Raw genomic sequence first — 14,195 nt, 5'->3', positions numbered from 1 at the left:
AAGGAGATGCGCCCGCGGGAAGCGGCGGCCAGGGGATGTACTTAGTGGCTCCTTGATGCGTACTACGGCACCACCAGCACCCGACGCGAGTAACATGCCCTCCCCCTCCCCCCCGTTCAGCGTGCTCTCCCCACCCACAGGCGCCCTCTACGCGCTAGGGACCCCTGAAATGACAAACCGCAGGTGTGGGGGAGGAGGACGACGCCGTCTCTGATTCGCTGCTGCTGTCGTCAGCTCAGGGGTCTGCAATCCCCCTGACCTCTGAAGCAAACACCGAGCACGCATCGATTCACTGATCATCATTGCAACCCTTGGTGCCCAGCCAATCCTCTGTTCTCGAAACGAAACAACTTGGCCTTGGGCCTTTTACACCTAATCTGCGGATACTTGCTGCATTGCGCCTCCTGCCAGCCGCTGCTGCCACCCAATTCTCATCTTTCATATCCAATCAATTCTGATGCACCAACCAAGAAAATGCCTGATAGACAACAGAGAATGTCCGAGAACCAATCTAATGCTCAAAATATGCTACTCTGCTCGTACAAATCCATACTCAGCCCCCTATGCGGTCCAATCCTCTCAGTCGTGTCCTTGTTGCCTTGCCCCTGCCCCTGCCCCTGCCTCAACATTTCCATTACATCCGTCCATATCCCTATATAAAATCGTGAATCGCAAGACGACCAAACACAAACTGCTGGTCCATCAGGAACAACCAGTAAGCATTCGACAGCGTTTTGTACATATCCCACCGACTTCTGTTGCTCGTCCGTCAGGCCTGCTTGACAGCAAGTGTGCCAAGTGTGTGTCGTGGGTTCTTGGCAAGACGCGAATACTTTAGTTGCCATTGCCGTTGAGCTGCACTCCGTCGAGAGGGCTGGCCGGTCCCGACGGCCGCTTGGCGCGCAGAGTAAGCGGGAATGGATATTCATCGGGGTCCTCCTCCTCACTGCGAAAGGGGGTTAGCATGCATGGTAGGGCCATCTTTCAAGCATTGCCAACTTACGGCAACTTCCAAGCGACGTAGTCCTCGGTATTCAATCCCTCTCTGCCTTCTTGCAGGCTGGCAAAATCGCCAGGCGTCATCATGCCAGTGCGGTCGCGCGGAGATCCAGGGACCGAGAAGGGCCGGGAGATCTTCTGCTCCACGCCAGGGATAAAGTCTTCCTCTTCTTCTCCGTTGAACGAGCCAGGGTAGGCACGTCTCAGCGCCAATTGGCGGGCCTTGACGTACTCCATGCCCATTCTCTTCCAGTCGAGCAGATCGCTCAGGCGTTCCGTACGGTTACGCTGGTTGATGCGCTGGCGGCGGCTCTTTTGGCAAAAATCAAACATGTGCGTCGTGAGCTGGTTGACCGAGTCGTCAACACCCTTGGTCCGGCGATCCACAATGTAGATGCCGTAGTCGCTCGAGTTCTCAATCAACTCCTCCATGTAACACCCAAAGCCGGACAGGTTGGTCGTGATGCTAGGAACACCCATGACTGTGCATTCGGCGGGGGTGTATCCCCAAGGCTCGTAGTACGACGCGAAGATGCCCATGTGTGTACCGCGCACGAACTCGTCGTAGTCCAGAGGCAGAACAGGGTTGGCCGAGTTCAGGAATTCTGGGTGGAAGACAATCTTGACACGGTCTGTAGGGTGGTTGAAGAGCTGGACACGTCTAATCTGGTTCAGTACGGGGTCCTCGCTGTCATTGAGCATGTTGTGGGTCACGATTGGTGGGAGGCCGTGGCGCTTCATCGCGAACAGCCGCCTGCGGATGAGTACGCGGTCCTGCGCGCTGATGAGCTCCTTGTCATCAGGCATCGGGTCACCGTCGTGCCACTTGAGCGAGCGCTCAAAGATGCGACGCCCGATACCCTTTTCGATGACATCGACAGTGTCTCGCAACGACTTGATGACGGCCTGTCCCTTGAGTGCCTCGACAGTGAGTGAAGTAGTCTGGGCTGGCATGATGACAAAGGCAACAACCGTAATCTTGCTGCCGACGCTCTTGAGGCGGTGGTTCAGGCGGGCCAGGGACTCGATGAACATATCGACACCCTTATTTCTGAACTCGTAACGGCCGGCGGTGAAGAAGTACAAGGTATTCTCGGGGTCGAAGTCGTAGTGGCCGTAGAAATGGCCGCGAACAAAGTCGTGAATCTTTTCCTTGGCCTGCTGGTGCAGATTCTGGAACTCGTGCATGGCGGAAAACTTGGTGACGTTGAGGCCGTTGGGCAGCACACCATCCGGTTTCCGCTTGAGCAAGTGCTCGCTCTCGTAGGCGGTAATGTGTGAGACAGTAGTGAAGACATCGCAGGAGTGGGCGGCGGCGCGCTCGATGCAGTATCTGTGGTAGATGCCGCGCTTTCCGGCCTCGGCGTCAACATCAAACCATTGGAGGTTGTTGTAAAAGTCGACGGATCCGGCACAGAGGTATCTGCCCAGGAGGGTAGCGTGGGTAGTGAAGATTGTCGTCACGTCGATGCGGCGTCTCTTGGTGAGTGGCAGAGCAACACCGGCAAGCCACTCGTGGAAGTGCGCAATGACAGCCCTCTTCTTCTCGTGGCAAACAAACTACGGAGGGTAAGGTGATCAGCTTCATCCCCGAAGGAAGCCAGTGTCTCTTACCTCTCCCAAAAACCAGGCGACAACGTATCCAAAAATAACAGCTTCGTTTGTCTCGTCGTCGTTGGGCGGCGAGGGAATGCTGGCGACGTTCCACAGATCGGCTTTCCACTCATCCATGAAGTGGTAAGCTGTCTTGGTGTCAAAGAGCAGGACTCGGGGAGCGCCGTCGATGAGCCATCGGCCGTAGAGGATGCCAATTCCACGGTCTCTCATGGACTGAATTGTGGCAGCGAGCTCGGGATTCGTGGGCTCCAACTCCTCAACCTCGACTGCGGCCTGTTGTTTGGTAAGTAGACTGCCGAGACTGCGTCCCGCAGACCCAAACTTACCGAGTTGTGGTTCAAGGGCCCGATGAGCGTATAGCGATCCCCATATTCGGCTGTGGTCACGGGAGCTTTGGACTTGAGGACCGAGTAGATACCACCGACTGCATAGAATGGGTCAGCCCACTGCGGAGACGGTCATCCAGGGGGACAGCGTGGGGACAGTACCTCGATGGGCAACTTCAGTTGCGATTTCGAATAGCAGGTGATTCTTTACATCGCGAGCAGGACGGTCGTTGTTGTCCCGCTGACCTTGTGGGAATTCGGACATGGTGACTGAAGGGCAACCTGGAGGTGCTGCGCCGGGGACAAGTCAGTTGCTGGAAGAGACGAACAGCTCAAAGGGGCTACTGGGTGCGGGAACGAAGGTAGAAAAGGACTTTGGGAAGTTTGCATCGTGGCCCAAGCTTCAATGGGAGCTTGGATGACGCAAATATGGAGGAGGCACTCACCGGTAACCAAGGCGACGCAGTGGAAATGTGAAGACGTCGGAGCTTGAAGAAGCTCCCGAGATGGCTTGGGAGGTGGACAAGGCTTTGATTTCAAGACAATGGGAGGTGTGGAAGTTCGTGGGAAAGACGGACAGGAACGGCGACAGCAGATAAAGAAAAGTCAGGAGCTCTTGGGCGAAGAGAGAGAGAAGTAGTCTGCGGGGAAGAAAGGTTTTAGCTACGAAGGTCCTTGGGAAAGAAGCGAGCGAGCGCGCGGGCAAGGCCTGGTCTGATGTGTGGTGGTGTGGTTGTGTGGTTGGACAATGCAGCAGGTCCCCCCATCGCGTGGCCAGCCCAGCTTTTTCCTGTTCGCGCTAACAGCAGCTGGAGGCGATACCTTGATAATGCAGCGGTAGCCCGCCAACCCCGAGGTATCTTTTGTGGAAGCTACTTGGACTCTGACTATGCCCGATGGATACGAATTGGCTTGACACGCAGAGACTTTCCTGGCCAGAAGCAATACAGCAGCAAAAGCGGCAAGGCCAAAGACAGAGAGGGTAAAGACCGAAGTGGGTGGCCAGGTAAGGTACTCGCCTCCACGTCCTCTCCCTCTTGGACTGGTTCCATGGGGAGCCCGGAGTCTGGGACAGGTTTGTCAACTAGAAACTGGAGAGTGCGGGTGAGGAGGAGTGCGATGGGCGCTCAGCATGGAGGAAGCATTGAGAGTGTGGGACAACAATGGCGGATATTACAGGGCCCCTGGACCTGTCCGAAGCTACCACTAGTGGGAATCCACTCTGCAGTTTTGGGCGGGTTTGGTCCCGGAATACTTGGCCGGTACAAGTCCAGACTGTGATTTCTCTCAACAAATTCTTTTCCCATATTGCGCCGGGCGTGTTATTTTTTTCTTCTTTCATTTTGGTCTCTTCCAACTGCTATTTCCCCTCAAAACGCTGTTGTGCTCTCGGTCGCCTGACGCTTCCAAAACGTCCGACGGACTCGCCGTCTCTGACTGTCGCCTCGCCCCCCCGAACGCTACTCTTCCTGCATCCTGAGCAACCCGATATTCCACGCGTATCATCCCGCTACTGTTACGGGAAAAGCGTCTTGTTCCTGCTCCTCCCTGACTGCCTAAAGAAAAACATTGCAAAGGGAAAACCGGAGGAGTTTGTTGCATCCGCTTTGCCTCCTGTATCGGAATTGCCATCATAACCGTACATTGAAAAGCGCAACGTGGTGGGCAGAAAGGGTCTAGAGATGTACCTCGGGCGTACATGCATGGGGGTGGCTACGTCTGGAATGGCGGCCTGGGAGCGTCAGGCTTCACGCAATTTTGATAGGAGTGGGGACCTCTCGTGAGCTTTCTCCTGGTCTGCTTAGTCAGAATGACGACAAACTTTGCGGGGTTGACCATCCCCAGACTCTCCCCATCTGCACCTTTTGGCAGCTCTGGTCGCAGTGACGAAAGAAAAAGCGAAAAAAGGAACGCCAATCCCGGGCGACCAATCATTACAGACAATCCCATGAAGCTGCAGACACACGCAAAGATCCTGCTTCGGTGTTGATGCCGACGATGGGAAATCGTCAGCCCAGATTTGCCAAATCTAGCCAGAGAGTAGAGAAAAAAATTTCTTCCGCTGCACACAAGCCACGTCTCAATTCCCGGGGGGGAAAAAAACTTCGGCCTTGGAATATCTTGCCACATTTACGCTCATTTCTCCCATTGGCCTTCGAGACATCCGCATTCAAGAAACCGCGGGTAAATGACGGGCGACGCATCCTCACCTGGAGCCTAGGAGTGCATCCGGATACATCCGCCACGGCGATCCGTTACATCACTGAATTTGGTTGACCCTGCCAGGCTTCGGTGGTTGTCCAGGTGCCGGGCTTCTGCATTCCTGGCAACCGGTCAGCTCGACAGGTCACCCCAGACGCGAGAGCAAGAGGCAATGCCAGCGGGACAGTCGAGTGCTTGGGTTTGTATCGACGAAATAAGATACCTAATAAAGTATCCCACGGATGGTGGATCTCTGAGCCTCTCCACCTTCATTGCTGGAGATCTGGATCATCTGAATTTGCAGCGGCAGAGGCTCTGCTCATCTTCCCCGGACCCAGTCTCCTGCATTGGGACTTTCGGTCAGAATTCCCACACACTCCTCACTGCTTTCCAGCTGGATGCAGCATGCATCGCCAGATTCTAGTGCACGATCCAATACAACAGTCATCTAATGGTCGTTCGGAGATCTATCTCATCCACCTTAACTACACCGAGTACGTCAAAATCCTGGCATGGAGCTCTCAAAGTTAAAGGAAAAGTCGCGATATCTTCAGCTCCGTTAGCCTGGAGTCTTCCGACAGCGCTTTGAGAATGCAGGACATGGAAACGAAAACGTAACACTTTTTGTCATGTTCAAATTGGAAGGCATATCCCCTTGATTATTCTTGCGCCCCCCATGGTTGCCGGTATACTCTGTCTCACCGGTTCAGGACTCGAAGACCGTCCTGTATCTAGGGATGAAGTTGACGAGCGTTGGTACGACAACGGATCTCAATACCAAAGCTTCGACAACCTTCATCCTGACAAACCTGGGTTGAACCACGATCGCCCTACCTTCTGAGCTGAGCTAGCCGCCGAGACTGTAACTGAACAGGCAATGTAACAAGTGTGGGATACCCGGCATTCCTCTCTGTTATTGACAACGCTTCCAACAAGTCTCAAATTACCACGGTCACAGCGTTTCTTTGAAGGCCCTGGCTTTCGGGGAACTCACCCGGGGCCACACTCCGTAGCCCCCGCTGAGCCGCAGGTGGGAAATGAGAGACGGTTTGGAATTCAAAGGTAAGCCTTGAGGCCCAACTACATGCACACGGGTTCCTCCAGGTTGTTCTAGGTCAACCTAGCACTCGACATCCCTTGGTGAGGTCTAAAATTGAAGTATGGAATGAGGCAGCTTTGCGTGGCGCTAGAAAAGAGACCGATGCCAACTTCAACGACGTATTTTCACGAGGCTCTCATCCAGAGCAGATGAACTAGGACTCGCCCGAAAACCAATGCAAATGCATGGGCTTTTGGTGATACCTCATGTATATCGGCATGGGTTCCTAGGGGTCGAATTGAGGAAGATGAGGGGCAAGCTTCCACAATTCAAATTTTACCCAGTAAATGTTCACCTTTTTCTTTTAATTTGGCTGGGCTATTCCGACGACAGAAGGTCGAAAGGGATTCCATCCTCGACGAATGAGTGTCGGTTGGACTGCACAAAGTGTACCTTATGCAGTTAGCGAGTTTGGCAAGGCCTAGCCCGAATGCAGTCGTCACGTGATGATAGCCGCGCAGTCAAGGTTTTTCCCGCTCAACTCACGACAGACATCATTTCACCCACATGCATCTTGAACCACCACGACTACCCAACCCCAGCCAACTCTCAACGACGCACGAAGGTTCATGTTGGACTGCAGGGAACTGCGCACAATGTCCTGAATTCATTTTCGACGGCCTTTTTGACAAGGAGAGGACTCTGCACCTCCGGGTGGCTTGGGGATACGGGCTGACGGAATGGCGGTGTCTGAAGCCTGCCGCAGTGAATCTTTGGCCACAGCGGATGATCGTGGAGGATAAAGATGGACCTGAAACTTCCAGACGAAATTCTGTCTGTGCCGCTGTTGCAATTTTGCCATTTGTGGGAAGCTTCCCCCAACGACGAAGACGGAGAGGCAGCCTCGCCATACCCCAACATGCGCCCGATGCGCCGACCTGACGATATCGATGTCCAATTGCTGCCACGCCATATCGTGGCTAACATGGCTACCCTCGAACTCAGAGACAAGCAAATGGGGTGATTAGAGAGTCATATCACCGGCGGAGCTCATCGTCGCCTCAGAAAGGCCAATAAGCGGTGACGGCGTGCCTCAGTCGGTTGCAGACGTTTTCGGAGGATGGTTTCACGAGGCATTGATGCCAAAGATAAGCCCAGCCAAAGGGCTCATCATTGAAACGAGCGTCGTCGCCATGTCGAGAGGCGAGCCCAAGGCTTCATGCCGAAAGTGCCAACCCGATCCCTCACATGCGGCAATTACGGCTACGACCGTTCATGCCCCAACTCTGTCGAGGCACTCATGCTCTTGCCCTCCGTCAACGTTGACATCTTGGCATATTGCTGCCGCCGCCGATGCTGGCCGTCGGTAGACGTGGGTATTCGGCCATTCATCCGGGACCCAGTTGCCCTGAGCGCACGCTGTTGAATATTGTGCTGCAAGCGGGGTTTGGCAGGCCATTGGAGGAACTGGCAATTGTGGGCGCGTAAATCGTACATAGTGACATTGTTGCCTCGATCTCATGCCTTCCTGCACGGTAACAGGCAGAAGGAGGACAGATAGTTTGCAAGGGTTTGTAAGGGATAACACCTCAAATTTGCGGCTGGCTCGGTTCTGGCAAGGATGAGGTCGGAGCTCAGGCTGGCTGGGTTCTGGCTGCATCAGACGAGCTAGAATGATTGTGGGAGAGAGGTAGAAGGAATGCGGCCGTGGTTCTGCAAGTGCACCACTGTTGGGGACGTTGATCACTTCCACGGATTTTCTGAGCCAGCGATTTTTCGTGGTGGTTTTGGCGTGCTGCATCTGCGACTAGACACCACACGCCGACACGCCGACCACCGACACTGCAAAATCCTGCGACCACGGAGCTGGATAGCGCGGTGTTTGTGGATGCCCTGTTCCCACGAGCGCAGCTTTGCATCTGCAAGACTGCACAGCCGCTCACTTTTCTAGTGTCGACTGACTGGTGGTTTGGCGGCACCACAATGATACCTCGACAACTGCATATCACGCTTACCAGACCGCGATATCACGTTATCGGGAAAACTTCGGCAGGCAACGTGCTCACACCTAAAAACTCAAATCGTATCGGCTGTAGCGATGGAGTCCTACCACCGTAACCGCCCTCGACATGTCGCCATGAGAGACGACCGCAGACCAGGCGATGAGCGCAGAGACCGAGGCAGAGCTGGTCGAGAAGTGACACGCTCCCGCAGATCTCCTTCGCCTCCCCCACGTCGACCTCGAGAATCCGACAGATTGCCCGACAGCAAGCCGTGCGATCCCCCTCCCGACAAGTTGCAGCCTTCCGGCCGAAGTCACCATAGAACACGCGAACGCAGCAGAGAGCGGCCTCGTCGAGCATCGCCGTCGCCCGCCCGTCGCGACAAGCATAGGGGAGACTCTCGTGATCGATCTCGTGGCAGGGGCACTGGGGAGTCGCGGCGCGAATCCCGATCCAAGCACCCGCGAGACCGAAGTCGAGGACTACATCGGGGTGACGGCCCCGCGCCTCTATCTTCAAAGCGATTGAGAAGCCGAAGCCTTGACAGGACCGCCGCGGAAAGCAAGAAGGTCAGACGAGATAACAGCCCGCGTCGTGATCACCGGGATTCAGCACCTTCTGGAGACGCTGGCCGGAGTGCACGAGGCTCACCACGCCCGTCTCGACAATCACCCAGTCCCGATCGTCGCGAATACCGATCAAAACCCAAGGAAAGGAGTCGGCGAAGCCATCGAAGCAGGTCCCGCTCGCCCGAAAGAGATAAACGAAGAGATCGACGTGATCATTCCACGTCGCGCCGACGTGAGCAGTCCCACACTCGTAGAAGGGAACGGTCTCCGCTTCCGCATCGTCAAAGGTCACCAGTCAGACCTCCCTCTACATCCGCGAGAAGTGACCGTCGCCCAGCATCACCGCGACGCAGTTCCAGAGATAGGCAGCGCCAGGGGCCGTCCCAGTCCCGCGCTTCCACTCGATCCCTTAGTAGGGGGTCAGGCAGACGAGTGCAACAGGGCGACGAATCCCGAGTTGCTTCCAAGTCTCAACCGTCCTCTGGAGCCAACAGCGTAGAGGTTAGCATGAGTGGCAGAGGCAATCACCGTGGAGGGTTTGCCTCTCAGGGGCCGCCGGCGTTCTCTCACAGCCAGCAGTACAGTGACCCACGACAATTTTCTCAATCCCCGCAACCAACCCCCAACTCATACAACGGATCCCCAAACCAGTCGCCGTACGGGGCTGGCAGGGGAAGCTGGGGTTCTCAGTTCTCTCCAACACAGTATGTCGAACCCTATTTTGTCAAATCACCATAACACTTCTGCTCACCATCTTTTAGTCAATACCCCCCTCAGTATTCTCAGTCCAACTATGGACCCCCGACCGGACCGTCGGGTACCTATACGCCAAACCCATCTTACTCGCCACCGCCGTCCGCCCCGACAGGACCTATGCAAACGAATTATGCTCATCCCAATTTTCGAGGCAATTTCCGTCCGGGATCTCGAACTCCTTTCGGGCCGGGCCGCGGCGGCTACAGAGGCAATAGCTTCAAGAGTACTAGTACTGCGCAGTGGACATCCAACACCTCAGGCGCCGGTTCTCGGGCCGATGACATCAAGTCCCAGCAATCTACAACACCTGCTCAGAGCAGCAAGTCAGATGTTGGCGATAATGCAGATGATGTCGAGAACCCGTTTCGTCCGTCTAAAGACCTGCAGGTCGAAGACACCACACCGTCTGACAAGGCTCCCGAGAGTAATTCACAACGAACCGAAAAGGCTCCCCCATCCGGGCCGGCTGCTCAGTCGGCGTCGTCATCGTCGTCGAAGTTTAGCTTTGCGTTTAAGGCATCTGCAAAGCCCATTCCGACGGCGCCCAAGCCTGAGATTTCTAAAAAGTTCAACGCAGCTCCGGCAAAGCGGGATATTTCACATCAAAATGACTCCAAGGAGCGGGATCGGGAACGGGATCGGGAACGGGAGCGTGACCGAGACCGAGACCGAGGCAGAGACAGAGACAGAGACCGCGAACGTGATCGCGAACGCGACCATGATCGAGAACGCGATCGAGCCCGGGAGAAGGACAAGCAGATCGACAAGGACATTCTTCGGAGTGCCCCGACCGAACCAGCGTCGGCGAGGGCTCGCCAGGAGCCCAGGCAACCTCCTCCGGGGCCCCGACAGGCCGCCGCTCCAAGAACTCGAAAGATCAAGAAGACGATGAAGCGGTTGAAGCCAGGGCCGAAACTTGGGGACGACCTCATCAATTCTGAATCTGTCTATTTCCGCAAGCCTGGCAACGAGTCCGTCGTTGGCTCAGGCACGTACGGCAAAGTCTTCAAAGCCTTACACGTCTACACGAAAGGACTCGTCGCCCTCAAGCGTATCCGCATGGAGGGTGAGAGAGACGGGTTCCCCGTCACAGCAGTCCGAGAAATCAAGCTGCTCCAGTCGCTGCGACATCCGAACATTGTTCAGCTCCAGGAAGTTATGGTGGAAAGGAACGACTGCTTCATGGTCTTCGAGTACCTCTCACACGACCTGACGGGTATTTTGAACCATCCGTCCTTCACGCTTGATGCGGCTCGGAAGAAGCACATGACCATGCAACTTTTCGATGGACTCGACTATCTGCACAAGAGAGGTGTTCTACACCGAGACATCAAGGCTGCCAACATCCTCGTCAGCAGCGACGGCGTCCTCAAGCTCGCAGATTTCGGTCTGGCACGCTTCTACGCCAAAAGACACCAGCTAGACTACACCAACCGAGTCATTACGATTTGGTATCGCTCGCCAGAGCTATTGCTTGGCGAGACACAGTACGGCCCCGCTTGCGATGTCTGGAGTGCCGCTTGTGTCATGGTGGAGATCTTCACCCGCCATGCCATCTTCCCCGGTGACGGAAGCGAGATCAACCAGCTGGACAAGATCTATGCCGTGATGGGAACCCCGAACAAGGCGGAGTGGCCGGGGCTGATTGACATGCCGTGGTTCGAACTGCTACGTCCTGGATACCGACGGGCAAACACTTTCCCCCACAAATACCAGGACAGGCTGCCGGCATCTGCTTACCGACTCTTGGCCGCGATGTTTTCTTACGACCCCGCCAAGAGGCCGTCGGCCGCCGAAGTGCTCGCAGACGCGTACTTTACCACCGAGGACCCGCCTCCGCAACAGGCTGTGGAGTGAGTTTCCCCTATTCGAATCCCTCCTCTATGACTGTAGTACTAATTGAATTTCGTAGGCTTGCTGACTTGGACGGCGACTGGCACGAGTTTGAATCAAAGGCACTCCGACGCGAGAATGAGCGCAAAGAAAAGGAAGCGCGGCGGGCAGCAGCATCGGCCAAGGATAACAACAAGTCCCGGGACCGTAAGAGGGAACCCGAGGCTCACGACGACCGTGGCGACGCTAAGAGGGTCCACGTGGAGACGAAGCCGGTGGCCCCTGTCGAGCGTCCCAGGGCTTAGAAGACCCGGCGGCGTTGAGAATAAGGCACCGCGACTATCAGGTTCCAGTTTCCTCAACACGGCGAATCAACACCATTCACACCTCTTGTTTCTTACACACACTTGCATTGTTTGCGTTGGCATGGCGTTGGGGAATTTTCAATGAGGGGGTTTTCACGCATGGGTTGAACGGGGGCTAGGGCATCGTTCTTACCCGAGCTTGGCTTCTTATAAACAGAGGATCATTCTTAGGGATGAATCGGTGATGGGAAGAGCCATCGAAAGGTGAAACGACAGTTGCGATTGCTTCATCAGTATCGAGAGGGGCCGTAGGATCCGATGGTCACCGCAAGATAACTTGGCCGGGTGTCGCAATGTACGTGTCTGAGAATTGTGGTATAGGTCAACGCGGTGTGAGAAGAATATACCGGGAGACGACGACGATGATGTCCTTGACATGCCCATAATCCCTCGCTGTCGTGTCTCAGTGACCGTGATGTCCAGGCGCGTCCCAAACATCGCCCTACGAAGGTCACACGCTCACACGAACAACGCAAACACTTCTCAAGAAAGGGTTGCACGCCTATATGTCTCAATTCTCAATCTGAAAGTAAAATAAAACACAGCCATAGTTCCCTCCTGACCCAGCCTGTTCCCATGCCATGCCCTCTCATTCTTGTGTGTATCATTGAAGTCGTCAAATCATTCGTCGTAGCTGTACTGCTTACAGTCTTAATAAGCCGCAACCCCTATTCTGTCGGGGCGTCGTCTCCTATCTGTGTTTTTGTGTATAGCCTTCCGCTTTTATATGGGGTATCAAATCCACGTCTCTTTTTTCTTCGGCACCGTCCTTTTTGATATGGAGGCGATCAAGCCCAGGGGTGCCTCGTCATACCACACCTTTTGTCCATGCCAGACATCACGCGTATTAGCATCGGGGGCCAGCCAGTATCCTACTGGCTCAGGATTGACCCTCGACGCCCTTTCCCTTGTTTTTGATCTCCGATGTCTTGAGCAGTTCACGCAAGCTCCCCTCAGCATGGCTTCTCGACACGCCGCCCTGTGCAGACGCCGAGCCGAGTCCTACGACAGGCGGCAATCTCCACGGCACCCACCCAGTTAAACCAGCCAAGAGTCCCGTCGGTGACTTCGTCTGATCGGGCTGGGTCGAGGTCTCGTGGTGCTGGGGCTCAGACATACCAGCTCGAGTACTTTCGTCCGATGATTTGTGGCAATGGCGATGCGCCACGGTCTCATCGACATCCGTCCGAACTTCGAGATGGCTCGTCGAAGTCTTTGGCAAAGCCAGCTCGCTGACTAAAGCCGTCGCTGAGCTTCTAGGTGAGGCAGGTTTGTTGACGGCCATCGCCTGTCGTGTGCTTTCCAACATGGCCGTGGCGAACGACGACGACTTGCTCCTCACTAGTGGAGGCTGCTGATCCTTTTGCTCCTTGCTCGATTGCCCCTCGCCCTCGCTCACCGACGACGTCGGCGTAGTGCTCCCCGAAGACTTCCGTGCGGCTCTGCCTCGCACCTCGGCGGTGATCTCTGCAGCCGACTTCTTCTTTGACTTGTCCTCCTCAGAAGATCGACTGGAAGACATAATGGTCTCCAATGTCCCCATTGCTATACTTCTCCTCCTGCCAGTACTCCGCCGCTTCTTGTGTCTGCGCTCCTCATCCGATACAACGGCTTCCAGTGTCGGACCAGCACTCTGGCGTTGGCGTCTGGAAGACGATGCATGACTTTTGAAAGATGTGCCGGATCCGTGAGGTGCAACGTGAACCTCGTACTGGTTACTCAGTGAGTATCGCGATCTGGCACATATTTCGGCAATTCGATCGAGGTCGGCGTTGATATTATTGTCACCCTCATCTGCCTCAATGTTGGCCATCATGCTCTTGAAGCTATAAGCCTCCACAGGTGGGAGCTTGGCCAGGGCATCCTGGCCTTCCAGACGCTGTTTCGCCATTCCTCTGGCCATGCTCAGACCTCCATTCTGAGCAGACTTGCTCCCGCCGAATGAGGTTCGAAGAGCTATGATGCGCCGTACAGAAGCTGCGGAGCCGCTCACTACGGACGAGGCAGTCCGGGGGCCGAGACCGCCTCCGCTTATACCGTTGCTGCGACTGGTACTGGTGGGTCGACTGTGAGATCCCGAGTATGTCCTAACAATGACGGGCTGAGAGTATGTACTGCTCTGGGCACCAGTGGACTTGGCGTAGCGATGGCGGGAAGGGTAATTGCTGTTGAGCTCGCGCAGGGCAGAAGTACGATGTGCAGCGGTGCTATCATCGAGAGGAATCGGCTTGCCCTCAGCTGTCGAAGGAACAAGAGATGTCGAGGACGTGTTGGGCTGGAAGAGCGGGGGGAATGAAAATGGTAAAGAGTCTCGCGACGCCCTCTTGGACGCGAGCGAAGAAGGGAATTGAGCTGCCACAGGGCCACCTCCAAGACGAGTACCTGAGGGGCGATGGCGGGATTGAGATGAACCAGATTGGTCCTGAGGAGGGATCTTCCCTGAACCCATCTTTGCTGTAGGTTGCGGATTGCGCGACAGCCTATAT

The 14,195-nt window shown here is 55.4% G+C and overlaps 3 protein-coding genes across 3 annotated transcripts; 1 reads left to right on the top strand and 2 right to left on the bottom strand.

Moving 5' to 3' along the window:
- Positions 1–834: 834 nt before the first annotated feature.
- Positions 835–3,207, bottom strand: CORC01_12049 (glycogen synthase; the record flags this gene model as incomplete). Its single annotated transcript, XM_022623671.1, has 5 exons — positions 835–946; positions 1,004–2,559; positions 2,614–2,889; positions 2,943–3,040; positions 3,105–3,207. The coding sequence occupies 5 exons, from the start codon at positions 3,205–3,207 to the stop codon at positions 835–837; spliced, it is 2,145 nt and encodes a 714-aa protein (XP_022469833.1).
- A 6,055-nt stretch (positions 3,208–9,262) lies between these two features.
- Positions 9,263–11,649, top strand: CORC01_12048 (uncharacterized protein; the record flags this gene model as incomplete). The annotated part of the gene is made up of 3 exons (XM_022623670.1): positions 9,263–9,459; positions 9,517–11,364; positions 11,424–11,649. 3 exons carry the CDS (start codon positions 9,263–9,265, stop codon positions 11,647–11,649), a joined length of 2,271 nt encoding a protein of 756 aa, XP_022469832.1.
- Positions 11,650–12,589: 940 nt separating this feature from the next.
- On the bottom strand, positions 12,590–14,158 carry CORC01_12047 (uncharacterized protein; the record flags this gene model as incomplete). Its single annotated transcript, XM_022623669.1, has 1 exon — positions 12,590–14,158. One exon carries the CDS (start codon positions 14,156–14,158, stop codon positions 12,590–12,592), a length of 1,569 nt encoding a protein of 522 aa, XP_022469831.1.
- Positions 14,159–14,195: the final 37 nt, after the last annotated feature.

The sequence above is a fragment of the Colletotrichum orchidophilum genome, assembly GCF_001831195.1.
Source record: "Colletotrichum orchidophilum strain IMI 309357 chromosome Unknown Scaffold_141.1, whole genome shotgun sequence".
Lineage (NCBI taxonomy): Eukaryota > Fungi > Ascomycota > Sordariomycetes > Glomerellales > Glomerellaceae > Colletotrichum > Colletotrichum orchidophilum.
Note: the sequence above shows the minus strand (reverse complement) of the source record. Positions and strands in the feature narration are given on the sequence as shown.